At 37.3% G+C, this 14,004-nt stretch overlaps 1 protein-coding gene across 1 annotated transcript; it reads left to right on the forward strand.

The window, feature by feature from the left end:
- The first annotated feature begins 7,155 nt into the window (after window positions 1-7,155).
- LOC136208587 (uncharacterized) lies at window positions 7,156-10,830 on the forward strand. Its single transcript, XM_065999628.1, has 3 exons — window positions 7,156-7,730; window positions 8,224-8,374; window positions 8,999-10,830. Exons 2-3 carry the CDS (start codon window positions 8,239-8,241, stop codon window positions 10,216-10,218), a joined length of 1,356 nt encoding a protein of 451 aa, XP_065855700.1. The 5' UTR covers window positions 7,156-7,730; window positions 8,224-8,238; the 3' UTR covers window positions 10,219-10,830.
- The last annotated feature ends 3,174 nt before the right edge of the window (window positions 10,831-14,004 follow it).

Raw genomic sequence — 14,004 nt, forward strand, 5'->3', positions numbered from 1 at the left:
TCTATTTCTCTCTCTAGAAAAATGTTTCCTAAAAAAATCAAAAATATATTTTTTTTCTATTTAGAACTATTTTTTCTCAAAATTTTGGTCTTTTGAAACAGTGAAAATTGTTAACTATTTAGAGGAAAATAAATCGAGGTGGCTCTCCTAGAGCCGTGGTAACCTTACATCGTACGACTGTCGATTTTTTTTTCTGACATTTTCTGATTTTATTTAGACCACTTCGTTTATGTAGGGATGTGCATCTAAATGACAAATTTTCTTGAAATTAAATCATAAAAAAATGTTATGAAATGTTTGCTCTATATATATAAAAGCTTAACCTAAAAAATCATTTCTAAGAGTGAGGCATCAACAAATATTGATGTGTACAAAAACTAAATATCTATATAAGCTTAAACTAAAAATCTGATAACACTGGATAAATTTCCAATCAGATCACGTCCTTGTGAGGCGCCGTTGGGATCGGCCGGGGACACTCCGATGCCAAAGTCAGTAACAAATATGGAGAATAAACTGTATGGACAAAGCTTAGCGAAGAGTAAGAATATATATACCTCGATAGCCTAGACGTAGGCTATTTATAGTTTGATGGATTTGTAACTTCTAGGTAACTAGAGAGTCTCCATTAATGCTCATTTAATGGCGATTACAAGTTACTCTTAACCTGGCAGGTTAAGACTATTAATGATTCATTTAATGATCATTATGGCCGAGTTGACGGTTAGCCGTTACTTAGGTAAATGGAGAGATTCGCCATAGAGATCCGCCAGCGGATCTCTTAGAGCTAACCTAGGGGGATCCTCCGGGCGGCTTCCTATGCCACGTGGCATACTTGAGGCGATTATCTCTTTTGGTCCTTGCGATAATATCCCGATGTTATCAGAAGCCCCCTCAAAAGGCTTTTAAAGTCCTTCAGGGCTTTTGGACTTCTGCGCGCCGTTCTATGCTTCTGTGAGCATTTTGTTCGATGTTCTTTTATGGCCGGCACGTATAGTGACATCATAATTGTGACGGATGATTTGATTTCGTCTGTTCGTTAGATTTTGTCCCTTAGGTGGTATCTTTACTGGTGGCGAATCTATGAATGTGGAGGAGGACCCTCAAGTAGTGAGGGCGAAGAAGAAAGGGGATAACCCTATTTTTCCGCTTTTACTTAAAGATTGGAGTAGGTGGCCAGCCATACTCCATTATATGAACCTTTGTGAAGGTTTTGAAGCTGTTCTATTCCTTCTTGGAGGAAGTAAAGCTGCCCAGGGGTTCAATTTGTTACCTATCTTTGAGGTGAAATGATCCGCCCGCAGGACTTATAAATCCTTCTCTGGGAAGGATATGAGAGTGTAGAGACCTTGCGTCCAAGGATCGTTTTAACTCTATCGGTGACCATGATCCGCCTAGTGGCGGATCTATTGTGAATGTAGAGAACTCGGGATGTTCTCTTTGTAACATACTGAAATTGCAACAGTAAAGGATATAAAGTTGATCAACCATGTTTATTAATGGAAAAGACACCTTATTACAGCGAATAGGTCTTTTATAAATGAGCTTCATTTGATAACCGTTTAACAAGAAAACCCACATGGGAAAAAAAAGCTTGCTAAAGGAAAAAAGAGTACTCAAGACCGTGAGCGTGCTTCATTTTCTGACGAAGTATTTGCGGAGGTTTTGGAGATTCCACGTGCGTGGTAGCGTATTGCCCTCCGTATCTTGTATTTTGAATGTGGCTGGTCCAACCTTCTCCACTATCTGGTATGGACCTACCCAATTGATCCCTAACTTGCCTTTGCCTTCTCGAGATTGGATTTTATCAGCTTTACGAAGCACCAGATCCCCCATCTTCAAATCCACAAGCTTGACATTTTTGTCATGATAAGAGGCAATCCGCTGCTTATACGCTGCCATGCGTACATAGGATTGGTTTCTACGGTCTTCAACCCGATCTAGGCAGTCCCTTAACCGTTTATCATTGTCCTCTTCGCAATAAAAGGCCACTCGATCACTGGGGACTTGTATTTCAACTGGGATTACGGCCTCCATTCCATGAGAAAGGGCGAATGGTGTTTCTCCTGTAGCAGTTCTAGGAGTTGTACGATAGGCCCACAAAACACTCGTAAGCTGATCCGCCCATTTTGTCTCACAAGAAGCCATTTTGGCCAATTGATCCGCCTCTGTGTTGGATTCTCTTGGTATGTGAACCAATTCCCATCTGGCTTCTTTAGCTTCAAGGTTATCTAGCAATTTTTTGACTTCTGCTACATATTTGGCCAGGATCTCGTCTTTTACCTTGTAATTCTTGATGACCTGGTTGACCATTAGTTTTGAATCGCTGTAGATCACGATCTGCTCCGGGGTGATCTCTTGAAGTATACGTAGACCCAATATCAGGGCCTCGTACTCAGCAGCATTATTAGTGGCATGGAAATTTAATTTTGCTGCGTACCGCAATTTTATGTAATGGGGACCCTTGATCACAACTCCCACCCCTGCTCCCTCCGCTGATGAAGCCCCGTCGGTATACATCGACCATTCTTCTAACGGAGGTTTGGGATGAGATATCACCTCATCAGTGAATTCATTCACGAAGTCCGCCAGGACTTGACTTTTCAATGATGACCTGCTTTCATATCTTACATCAAATTCGCCTAGGCGGATCGCCCATTCCATCAACCTTCCCGAAGTGTCCGGCTTCTGCAATACTTTTCTCATTGGTATATTGGTACGAACTATTACTGTATGCGCCTGAAAATATGGCCTAAGGCGTATTGCCGTGGTTACAACAGCCAGTGCCATTTTATCTAGTCTTGAATATCTGGTTTCAGCATCTTTCAAAACCTTGCTCACGTAATAAATTGGGAAATGTTGGCCATCCTCCTCCCGTATCATGACCGTGCATACGGCTTTATCCGTGACCGATACATACATGTATAAATCTTCTCCCTTCAAAGGTCGACTCATCATAGGTGGTTCTGTGAGGAACCGCTTGATTCCTTCAAAGGCATTCTGACAATCTTCATTCCACTTGAATGCTTTTTGCTGTTTGATAACTTCGAAAAAAGGCTGACATCTACGGGCTGAGCAAGAAATAAACCTGCCCAAGGCTATGATACGCCCGTTAAGGCGTTGTACCTCCTTGATGTTCCGGGGCGCTTGCATCTCAAGAACTGCTTTGACTTTGTCAGGGTTTGGGCTAACTCCTTTTTCACTGATCATGAATCCTAAAATTTTTCCATATGTAGCTCCAAAAGTGCATTTCTCGGGATTTAACTTGATGTTGTGGTGTCGCAGTACGCCCAGTACTTCCTTTATATCTTCTGCATGCCTTTCTGCCGTCGTGCTTTTAATGATCATGTCATCTACGTAGACGGAATAATTACCACTTTTATTGTCCGCGAATATCTTGTTCATCATCCTCTGATAGGTAGTTCCCGCATTCTTGAGCCCGAAGGGCATAACTTTGAAACAATAAGTGGCCTGATGTGTTACGAACGAGGTCTTGATTCTATCCGAGGGCTCCATAGGGATTTGATGATAACTAGACTTTACATCAGTAAAGGAATACATTGCGTGACCGGCAGTTCCATCTACAAGCATGTCTATGCACGGTAGAGGATAATTATCTTTGGGGCAGGCTTTATTAAGATCTGTGAAATCGATGCACATACGATAAGACCCGCCAGCTTTCTTGACTAGTACGACGTTCGCCAACCACTGGGTATAAAGCACCTCCTCGATGGCATCCGCCTTTTGGAGCTTGGCGATTTCATCCTCAATCACTTTTTGCCTTTCCGGACCATGGTTTCTCCTCTTCTGAGCCACAGGAACCGCGTTTTTGTCAATGTTGAGTTTATGGGTGATCACGTCTGGGCTAATCCCGGGGAGTACTTCATCCTTCCACGCGAAAACATCTTCAGTTTCGCTAAGTACTTTGGTGATTGCGTCTCTGATCTCACCTTGTAGACTTTTAGCTATCCGCACCTGCTTCCCATCCGCCACAGGGTACATTTCGGTTTCCCCCAAAGCCATTGTGACGCATTCCTCCTCATCCTCCTCCTTAGATTGAGGGCGAATCATTAAGGATGCAGAATATGTCTCTTGGGCCACTTTTTGACAACCTTTGACCATCATGCATCCCTTGGCCGTGGGAATGTAGAGTGTTAAATGGCGAATGGAGATAAGAGCTGCAACTTCGGAGATAAAAGGTCGTCCAAGGATAATATTGTAAGCTAATTGTCCATCTAAGATCGAAAACTCCAAATCTTCTCTCCAAACTTGATCATCCCCAGTAAGCTCGCAGTCCAAAGTAACCTGACCTTTCGTCTGAATGGTATGACCAATTACTCCTAAAATATCGACCACAGTTGGTTCTACCCGGACAGGATCAATTTTGAGTTTGGCGAATGCTCCTCGTGTAATGATGTTACATGAACTTCCCGTATCAATCATTACTCGCCTTATTTCCCAACCTTCAACCCTCATGGTGACAACCAGTGCGTCTGCATGGGGTGCAATCTTCTGACCTGTATCTGAAAAATGGCGGTTTAATGACATTCTCTCAAGGGTGGTCATCCTTGCCTTCTTTGCCGTTGGCTGATAACCAGGTCCCCCAGCTATGACGTTAATTATGTTTTTTCTCTTCCTTTTCGTCGAGTCCTCCTTAAGTCTATCATCTTCTCTTCCTTCTATTTGGATAAATCGATCCAATTTACATTGTCCACCAAGTCGTTTGGTTTTTCGAGTCAACCCCCAGCGAGCATCCGCGTAGCCATTTTCCTTGTGACATTTATAATAATTCTCAGGAGTGGTCGTAACTGTGCGACCAGCACTTGGCGGTGTAATTATCAGTGACTTAATCTCAGAGGAGGAATTTCGTCTTTCCTCCGTCATGATGTTTCAGTGTGAACAAAAAATCCTTTATTTAACCAAGGATTCCACCTTCACCGCACCAATTGATAACACTGGATAAATTTCCAATCAGATCACGTCCCTGTGAGGCGCCGTTGGGATCGGCCGGGGACACTCCGATGCCAAAGTCAGTAACAAATATGGAGAATAAACTGTATGGACAAAGCTTAGCGAAGAGTAAGAATATATATACCTCGATAGCCTAGACGTAGGCTATTTATAGTTTGATGGATTTGTAACTTCTAGGTAACTAGAGAGTCTCCATTAATGCTCATTTAATGGCGATTACAAGTTACTCTTAACCTGGCGGGTTAAGACTATTAATGATTCATTTAATGATCATTATGGCCGAGTTGACGGTTAGCCGTTACTTAGGTAAATGAAGAGATTCGCCATAGAGATCCGCCAGCGGATCTCTTAGAGCTAACCCAGGGGGATCCTCCGGGCGGCTTCCTATGCCACGTGGCATACTTGAGGCGATTATCTCTTTTGGTCCTTGCGATAATATCCCGATGTTATCAAAATCATTTCTAAGAGTGACACATCCTAATGTGTCAACAAACTAAAAATCAACCAAAAAATCATTTTTAAGAGTGACACATCATCAAATGTTGATGTGTCAAAAAGCTAAACATCAATTTTACCAAAATATATAGGGTTAAGGTGCAAAAATACCCCTAACATTTTGGATCAGGAGCAATTTTACCCCTAACGTCTAAAATAGTGCAATTTTGCCCTTAACGTTGGAAGTCAAAAGCAATTTTACCCCTAACGTTAATAAATTGGGTCAATTTCAGACACTATTATAAAACACAGATATTTTTGTTCCTTATTCAGCACCAATTGCATAACAATTCGTTATGAAAAAAGGATTTCATGTTTTTTATAATTTAATAATAAAATTTGAGATTAATATTTATAAAGTTGGTGAATTTTTTGAATTTATTTTGTCTAATTCGTACAAAAAGACAGTATATATTTTTACTTTTTTATTTTTTCACATCCCAACGTATGTTTATGATTTGTTACTGATAAAATGACACACGTATGAAGTGTAGATGACAAAATTCATGACCAAGAAGACAGTTTGATGAATTATTTCTCAAATTCATCCAATTTATTAACGTTAGGGGTAAAATTGTTTTTGGCTTCTAACGTTAGGGGTAAAATTGCTCCTGGCTCAAAACGTTAGGGGTATTTTTGCACCTTAACCCAAATATATATAAAAAAGGTTAAATTGTGGTTACTAGAGAATTAAATCTCAATAATCAAATGAATGTTCATTGTTAATTTTGTAAAATGTTTTAGTAGTTATATTGATTTTAATTATCATTAACGTGAAATAATTCAATAAAATTAATTCTTCATTAAGTGAATTAATTGAAAAAAAATATTTAAAACAATTTAGAGTTATTTTTTTTACTCATTCATAACATATAGATGGTTCATCTAAAAAAATTATTCTCTTCCAAATTGTGCTCAGTTTCCAGAACTTCTGTTTCGATTCGTTTCGTTTCGTTTTGTGATAATAATTTGCCACACACGGTTAGAGTTCAACTCACATTTCTGCTGTATATTGGGAGACGGATGTCGACTGTGATAAAATCTATCTTAATGATACCGATATAATCAGGTCTCAGAATCTTCTTTTTCCGTTCATCCATTTCATCAGAAGGTTTATTATATTTAGTTTATTATATTTTATTATTATTTTTTTAATTTAATAAAATAAATATTCTGTTCTTTAGTGTTTTTTTTTAAAGTTCTTCAATGTTGTTCTGCAATTAACGATGAATTTAAAAATATGTTTTCTGGAAATTAGATTATATAAATTGTTATAAAAAATTCGCTCCCATATTTAAAATATTAAAATTTGATAACATCGAATAATTATATTATACTATGAAAAGAATACTATTATATTATTATTCAATTCCAGATTTATACTAAATATAAAATAAAAACATAATTTGCACAATTAAAAAAATTAGTAAAATTTTATTAATTAAAACTAAAATAAGTAATTTAAAAAATTAAAATAAACATTAAATATTATTATATGTATGGACTAATATTCTGATCTAATTAAACTATACAATTTAGCTAAAATATTTATTATTTTTAAAAAATGATAACAAAAATTTTTAATCAGTAAATCGCATGGGTTTCCACTAGTTAAATTAAAATCTGAAATCCGGTTCTTGAGTAGTCTTTTATGGTTCGGTTCAAGTTCATATTATTGGAAACTGGACCGGCGGTTCGTGGCCAGGAGTACTCGGATCACCGAATGCACCCTCGAAATTTCCTATAAAATTTCCCAACTTTACCCATATCGCGATCCTAAATCTCCACATTCATTTCTCTGAAATTCTTCACAATTCTGTCTCCGTTCTTTGATTTAACCTTTTGTTCTTTCTATTGTCTCTTTCCTCTATCGATTGATTATAAATTTATTTAACTCCGTACGCCGGATTCGATTCTAGGGTTAGGGTTTTGAATTTTTTAAATTATTCATCTCTTTCAGTAGGGTTTTCTTCGATCTTCGATTCTAAGCGTGTATTCTAGTCGTTTCCGTGTCGAATTATCTGAACTCGTAATTTTGGGAATTTGTTTTGAAATTTTGAAAATTCATTTTTGTCGATTTTTTCGTTTGTTCGGTTCGTCTACGCGAAGTAACTTCTAATTCTTGGTTTCGATTTTATTTAGATATTATAAAGAATTTGGGATCTAGATATTTTAGTATTGGCAATTGAATTTGTATAATCATCAAATTCCGTCGTTATATCGGTCCTGGGTGTCTTAGCAGTTTTCCAGCGAAGTTTAGTTAGGTAAGTTCAAGCTCAAATTTTCTGAATTATGCAGTGATGAATTGTATTGTAGGTTGTTTTTTCATCTTATGATGGTCTATTTGATCATATATCAACTTCTGCATTACTAAGTCTAAGACTTGTTTAAGTGGCTGACTGAATTGAAATGTTTTTTTTTTTTTTTAAGTTGGTAATTGAAATATATTAATGGAGCTAAAAGGGAGTGCTGGCATTGTGAAATGAGTTTTGTACAATGCTTGTGGAATGCATACTAGATATTAGATATTTAACTATTGTGGCATATGTTAGCTTTAGAAGCTGATTATATGTTGTACTGGCTGGAATTCTAGTGGCTGAACTGAGTGTTTACATTGTCCACTCTCTGTATGTATCAGTATGCATCTTTCTTAACATTAAAATTTTGTAGCTGTACGCTATTTTTCCATTTTATGTGAACCTCTTATTTATTCTGTAGCTTGCAAATTTGGTGTCTCTAACTATCTATGAATTGCAGGAAAAAATAGAAAAAATGACTCACAAACGACCTTTTGTTGATGATGCTTCTAACGAGGTTTCTTGTAAGCACCTTAGACACCCGAAACAAATTGACCATCTTGCACTACCAGTCCCAGTTGATGATCATTGTCAAAATCCTGTGGTTCCAGGTAATGAATGGTTGGCATAATCACTTATCATGTTGTTTTTGGATTATGAAATGTGGCACATTTGCATTTTCCTATAAATTTACCTCATTTTATCGGATATGCTTGAATTATATTGCTTGAAATGATTTGTTTCAGGTAATGAATGATTTGAAGTGGCATATTTCGGTCACTTTGTATTTTGAAGGCCTTTTGACTGCAGATGTGTTTTTTTTTTTAACATAACCATGAGTTTTTGACTTTCTAAGATCTCTTCCAGTTAAAAGAGACTTAAAGCCCACTTGAGGAAGTTGTCTTTCTAAATCATGATGCCATGAAGCACAAGTTTTTTCTCTTTTGACAGATTTTTCTTGACAACCTAAGTTTACATGATTGTAATTCACTTTATTAGGTAGAAAACTTGTACTGAACCATTATGTCCAATTTATTCACAACCTTTTAGTTTTGAATTTTTCCAATTTTGTTTGTGAAATTCTTTTCTTAGATCTTGCATGTGTTAGCAACTAAGGTAAAGCATTACAACACTTGTATATGTTCCATCATTACATCAGATATGATCCATATTATGTAATGCTGATAATTAATCTTGTGATTTATGTTATTTTTTTTCCCTTTTCTGTTTTGAAGATTATGAGTACAGTCTTGGTGAGTTGCAAGGTATTGATAGGTCTGCAAATGATCAGATAGTCTTGAACGAGTTCAAAAAATTTGAAACTGGTGCTTCTAGCAGTTTCCCCCCCTTTTTTTGGATCAGCAATGCAATTCATGAGGCAGATCATCTCTCATTTTTTCCTGAGTATTTTGATCATGTTCACCACCCGAGGGTTGTACACCAACCCGATGATGTGTTCTCATCTATTGACTATCCCTTCCAGAAACCAGTTTCTATTGGACCAGAGCATCAAGCTTTTGTTCCAGAGTGGGAGGGTCAGAATATGTCATCTAGTTCTCAAGTTGTTCTTGGACAATCATCTGGCCTCCATATCGCAGTTGATGCTGGTTATGAGGAGAGGCTGATGGGTACTTGTGTTATTCCATTCCCTGAATTAGGAACTTCTGCTACTCATTGCAGCGAACTTACCAAGACCAACTGTAGCTGCCTTGACCAGGGATCTATTGAATGTGTGAAACAACATGTCATGGAAGCTAGGGAGAAACTCAGGGAGAACCTTGGGGAGGAAACGTTTGCGGGGCTCGGTTTTAATGATATGGGAGAAGAGGTTGCAGGAAAATGGACTGAAGTGGAAGAGCAAATCTTCCATGATGTGGTCCTATCAAATCCTGTAACGTTAGGCAAGAACTTCTGGGAACATCTGTCAGTGGCATTCCCTTCACGAAAAAGTAGTGAGTTGGTCAGCTATTATTTCAATGTCTTCATGCTTCGGGTACGTTCTGTGCAGAATAGGTTTGACCCACTAAACATTGACAGTGATAATGATGAGTGGCAGAGAAGTGATTCTGGAATGGGAGAGGGAGATGTCGGTTATACAGTGGAATCTCCTAATGAACAAGATGCTCCTGCTTATTATCAGGACGACCTTGTAGAGGATTGCAATGAACAGACTGAGGATGAGGATGAAATTGGCGCTATAAAAGATAGTGCTGATTATGATGTTAGGAGAGCTGAAACTGATGAGGAGTATGAGGGAGATATCGATGATATTTCAATGGCGAATGGAGGTATCTCCAGGGTTGATTATAGCGGTGATAAACTTTTCAAAAACAGTGAGAATGATATCGATATTGAAGATGGTTCTTGCACATCATACGAGTATCAGCAAGACAATGCTGATTGTTGTGGTCCACTTGATATGGTGTCCGGTGGAAGACACTCTAATCAAGAGTGATACATTTCGGGTATCAGTCACACTTCTCGATAGCTGGAGAACTCGATGTTCAAGATATTTACGACTCCTTGCAGTTATTATGTATGCAAGGAATGCGAGCTGGCTGGAATGATGCCGTACACGGTGGAATATCATCATTATGATTTCCATAAATATGATCTTCCTATTTGCCACAGGCGGGTATTAAATCTCCATGCCTCTTGGACTCAGGCTGGATCGAAAAATAAGAAAGATTATCGAACCGATAGCTAATCAGTCTGAGCTTATTACCTTGCAGATTTTGAGTAAGTTGAGGCAATGTTTAAGGTAGTGAAAGACTCAGGTGGATTAACATGGGCGAGCCTAAGGAACTCTCATGGAAATTTGCCAAGCTTTTCGGGTTCAAATCTAGTATGTATTCTGTGTTTCTCTTATTGAGATGAGTCTCCAGTAAGTAGGATGATCTGTGTATAATTTACAGAGTTTATAACTCTACTGTGATAGGCCATTGACTGCAGTGGAGTATATATATAAAATCTTTCCACATTTCTGAGTCTTTTTCCTTTTCCCTTTCTCTCTTTCATTGTTTCCTCAATGTTTATGTCACATTGTACGAGTAAACAGTTTATTATCTTTGTTTTCATTGTTTTTTTTTTTTTGTATGTTGTAGCCAATTGTTGGGCTTGAGGCTCGTTAGATCGTTAGATACCCTTTAGGTGTAATCTCTCCCAATTGGAACCGGGATTGTGTTTCTGAACTAATTAAATTTTCCAAACACATTAACCCAGGATTTGGATCTTGTCCATGTTGTCCAGCCTGTTACTATAATGCATATAAACTTTTTTGCTTATTAAAATGATGAATGAAACTAGGCCATGTTTTGACATCAATTGAGATTTAAGGAATAATCAATTTCATGTTACTGCATGTTCTCTTCAATTTTTATTTTTCTCCTGTACCAATTGAAAACTGAATATTAATAGAAAGCCTAATACATAAATAACCCCTGAACTTGGAAGATTTGTGATATGCATAACAAATGAATTTTAAAAGGAGGGATTAAAATAACAAATGAATTTTAAAAGAAACAAATGAACTTGGAAGATATGCATAACAAATGAATTTTAAAAGGAGGGATTAAAATAACAAATGAATTTTACGAAGAGACAACAACAACAACAAAGCCTTAGTCCCGAAATGATTCGGGGTCGGCTAACATGAACCATCATATAAAACCGTGAAAATCAAGTCGTGTCAGCGACACAGATTCGCTCCCTCCACTCCGTCCTATCCACTACCATATTTTCCTCAATTCCCAATAAACTCATATCACTCTCGATCACCCTCCTCCAAGTTTGCTTAGGTCTTCCCTTACCCCTCACCACTACATCCCTTTGCCACTCTTCGGTTCTCCTAACCGGCGCATCAAGCGCTCTACGTCTCACATGGCCAAACCACCTTAGTCGGTTTTCTCTCATTTTATTCTCAATAGATGTGACCCCTACTTTTGTCCTAATTATTTCATTACGCATCCGGTCATTTCTCGTGTGACCACACATCCATCTCAACATACGCATCTCCGCCACCGACATCTTATGGATGTGGCAGTGTTTCACTGCCCAACACTCCGTACCATATAACAATGCTGGTCTAATTGCCGTCCGGTAGAATTTTCCCTTCAATCTATTAGGCATGCCGGGATCACAAAGGAAACCCGTAGCACTCTTCCACTTCGACCAACCAGCTTTAATCCTATGAGCAACATCTCCATCTACTTCTCCATCCGTTTGGATAATAGATCCTAAATACCGGAAGCAATCCGAGGCCTGAACAACTCTCCCATCTAGGGTGATTGTCCCTGCCTCCCTACTCCTACGGCCGCTAAACTTACACTCCAAATATTCTGTCTTACTTCGACTCAACTTAAAGCCTCTAGATTCTAGAGTTTGCCTCCATAGTTCCAACTTCATCTCCACTCCTTCTTTCGTCTCATCAACCAACACAATATCATCTGCAAACAACATGCACCATGGTATACCATCTTGAAGTGAACTTGTTAGTTCATCCATAACGATGGAAAAAAGAAATGGGCTTAGTGCGGAACCTTGATGCACTCCAATCGTAATAGGAAACTCTTCAGTCTTCCCAACACTAGTACGTACACTCGTGCATACTCCCTTATACATGTCCTTTATGATGTCAATATATTTCCGCGAAATGCCTTTCCTTATCAAGGCCCACCAAAGTACTTCCCTTGGTACCTTATCATATGCTTTCTCCAAGTCAATGAAAACCATATGCAAGTCTTTCTTCTTATTTCGATAGTGCTCCATTAATTGTCTCATTAGATGGATGGCTTCCATAGTTGATCTTCCCGGCATAAAGCCAAACTGGTTTTCCGAGATCTTCACCGTCCTCCTTAGCCTTTGTTCAATCACTCGCTCCCAAAGTTTCATAGTGTGACTCATTAATTTGATTCCCCGATAGTTGGCACAATCTTGGACATCGCCTTTGTTCTTATACAAAGGGATTAAGGTACTTTTCCTCCATTCTGATGGCATCTTATTGTTTCTCCAAATTTTGTTGAAGAACGTCGTCAACCATTCGATTCCTCTTTCTCCCAAACATCTCCAAATCTCAATAGGGATGCCATTAGGTCCTACTGCTTTCTTCAACTTCATCTTACTTAATGCCATTTTGACTTCACCCTTTTGAATTCTCCGCAGGCATTCATGATTTATCATATCGTGATGGATACTTATATCTCCAACATCTTGTTGGCGATCTCCATTAAATAAGTCATCAAAATAGGACCTCCATCGTTCCTTGATATCCTTATCTCCAACTAGGACTTTCTGGTCCACATCCTTCACACATTTAACTTTTCCGAGATCTCGCGTAATCATGTAGTTTGATTATAAAGAAAATCTATATGATTTAAAAGTTTGTAAATATGGGTTTTATACTTTGTACAATTTACAAATTCAAATTCAGCTATTCTATAAAAAATTATTATCATGGTTATTTATTCCAAAATGGAGCTATTTGGCATCATTAAAAAAAATAACTTTATAAATTATTCAAAATACAAAATTTTGTAAATTAACTAAATTATACCTATTGTTTCATTGGAAAATTAACTCATACATTCTTCAACTGTAAATTACACAAGATACATAACGTTTTTTTTTTTTAACTTTTAAATTAGAGAAATTGTTATGTAAAACAAACTTTATTTATATTCATTTTTTTTTTAAAAGAAGGTTAATAATAATGGGTTAAAGTGGTTGCACTTTGCAAGTGAAAGGTGAATGTGTCTCAAAGTAAATACGAATTAATATTTAACAAATTAAATCAAATTAATCCAAATATAACTCAATTGTGTCAAATTTAGATTATTTTCTCAATATTATTAATTTTATCTTAATATTATTAATCCTTTAATTCAAAAATAAATAATTAAATAATTAAATAAATACGTGTTAAAATGTCAAATAATTATATTTTGATTTGTTGAGGTGTGCTAGTTTTGGACTTCTTTGACCAAAATCTTTTACATTGTAAACCAATTTTAAGGATTGGGTGGGTGTTTGTTTCAGCTTTTCGGAAGAGCGTTTATCGTTTCACTACAAACCGCAGGAAATATAGCATCTGGTTATAACCGCAGCGTTTTGAAGTTTTTCACGAAAAACTCATATTTGGAGCTTTTCATAAACAGCTGTTTGTAGTTATTTGTTATTGACAAAATTATCATTTTTATTTCCATAAAATATGTTTTTTTTTTTAACATAATTTATATTTCTACAA

This window comes from Euphorbia lathyris, chromosome 1, assembly GCF_963576675.1.
Source record: "Euphorbia lathyris chromosome 1, ddEupLath1.1, whole genome shotgun sequence".
In the NCBI taxonomy this organism is placed as follows: Eukaryota; Viridiplantae; Streptophyta; class Magnoliopsida; order Malpighiales; family Euphorbiaceae; genus Euphorbia; species Euphorbia lathyris.

Excerpts from the sequence above, each read along its gene's own strand:
- LOC136208587 (XM_065999628.1), top strand. The coding sequence starts at position 8,239 with ATGACTCACAAACGACCTTTTGTTGATGATGCTTCTAACGAGGTTTCT. Across the intron at positions 8,375-8,998 it reads TCAAAATCCTGTGGTTCCAG|ATTATGAGTACAGTCTTGGT; the intron begins GTAATGAATGGT and ends TCTGTTTTGAAG.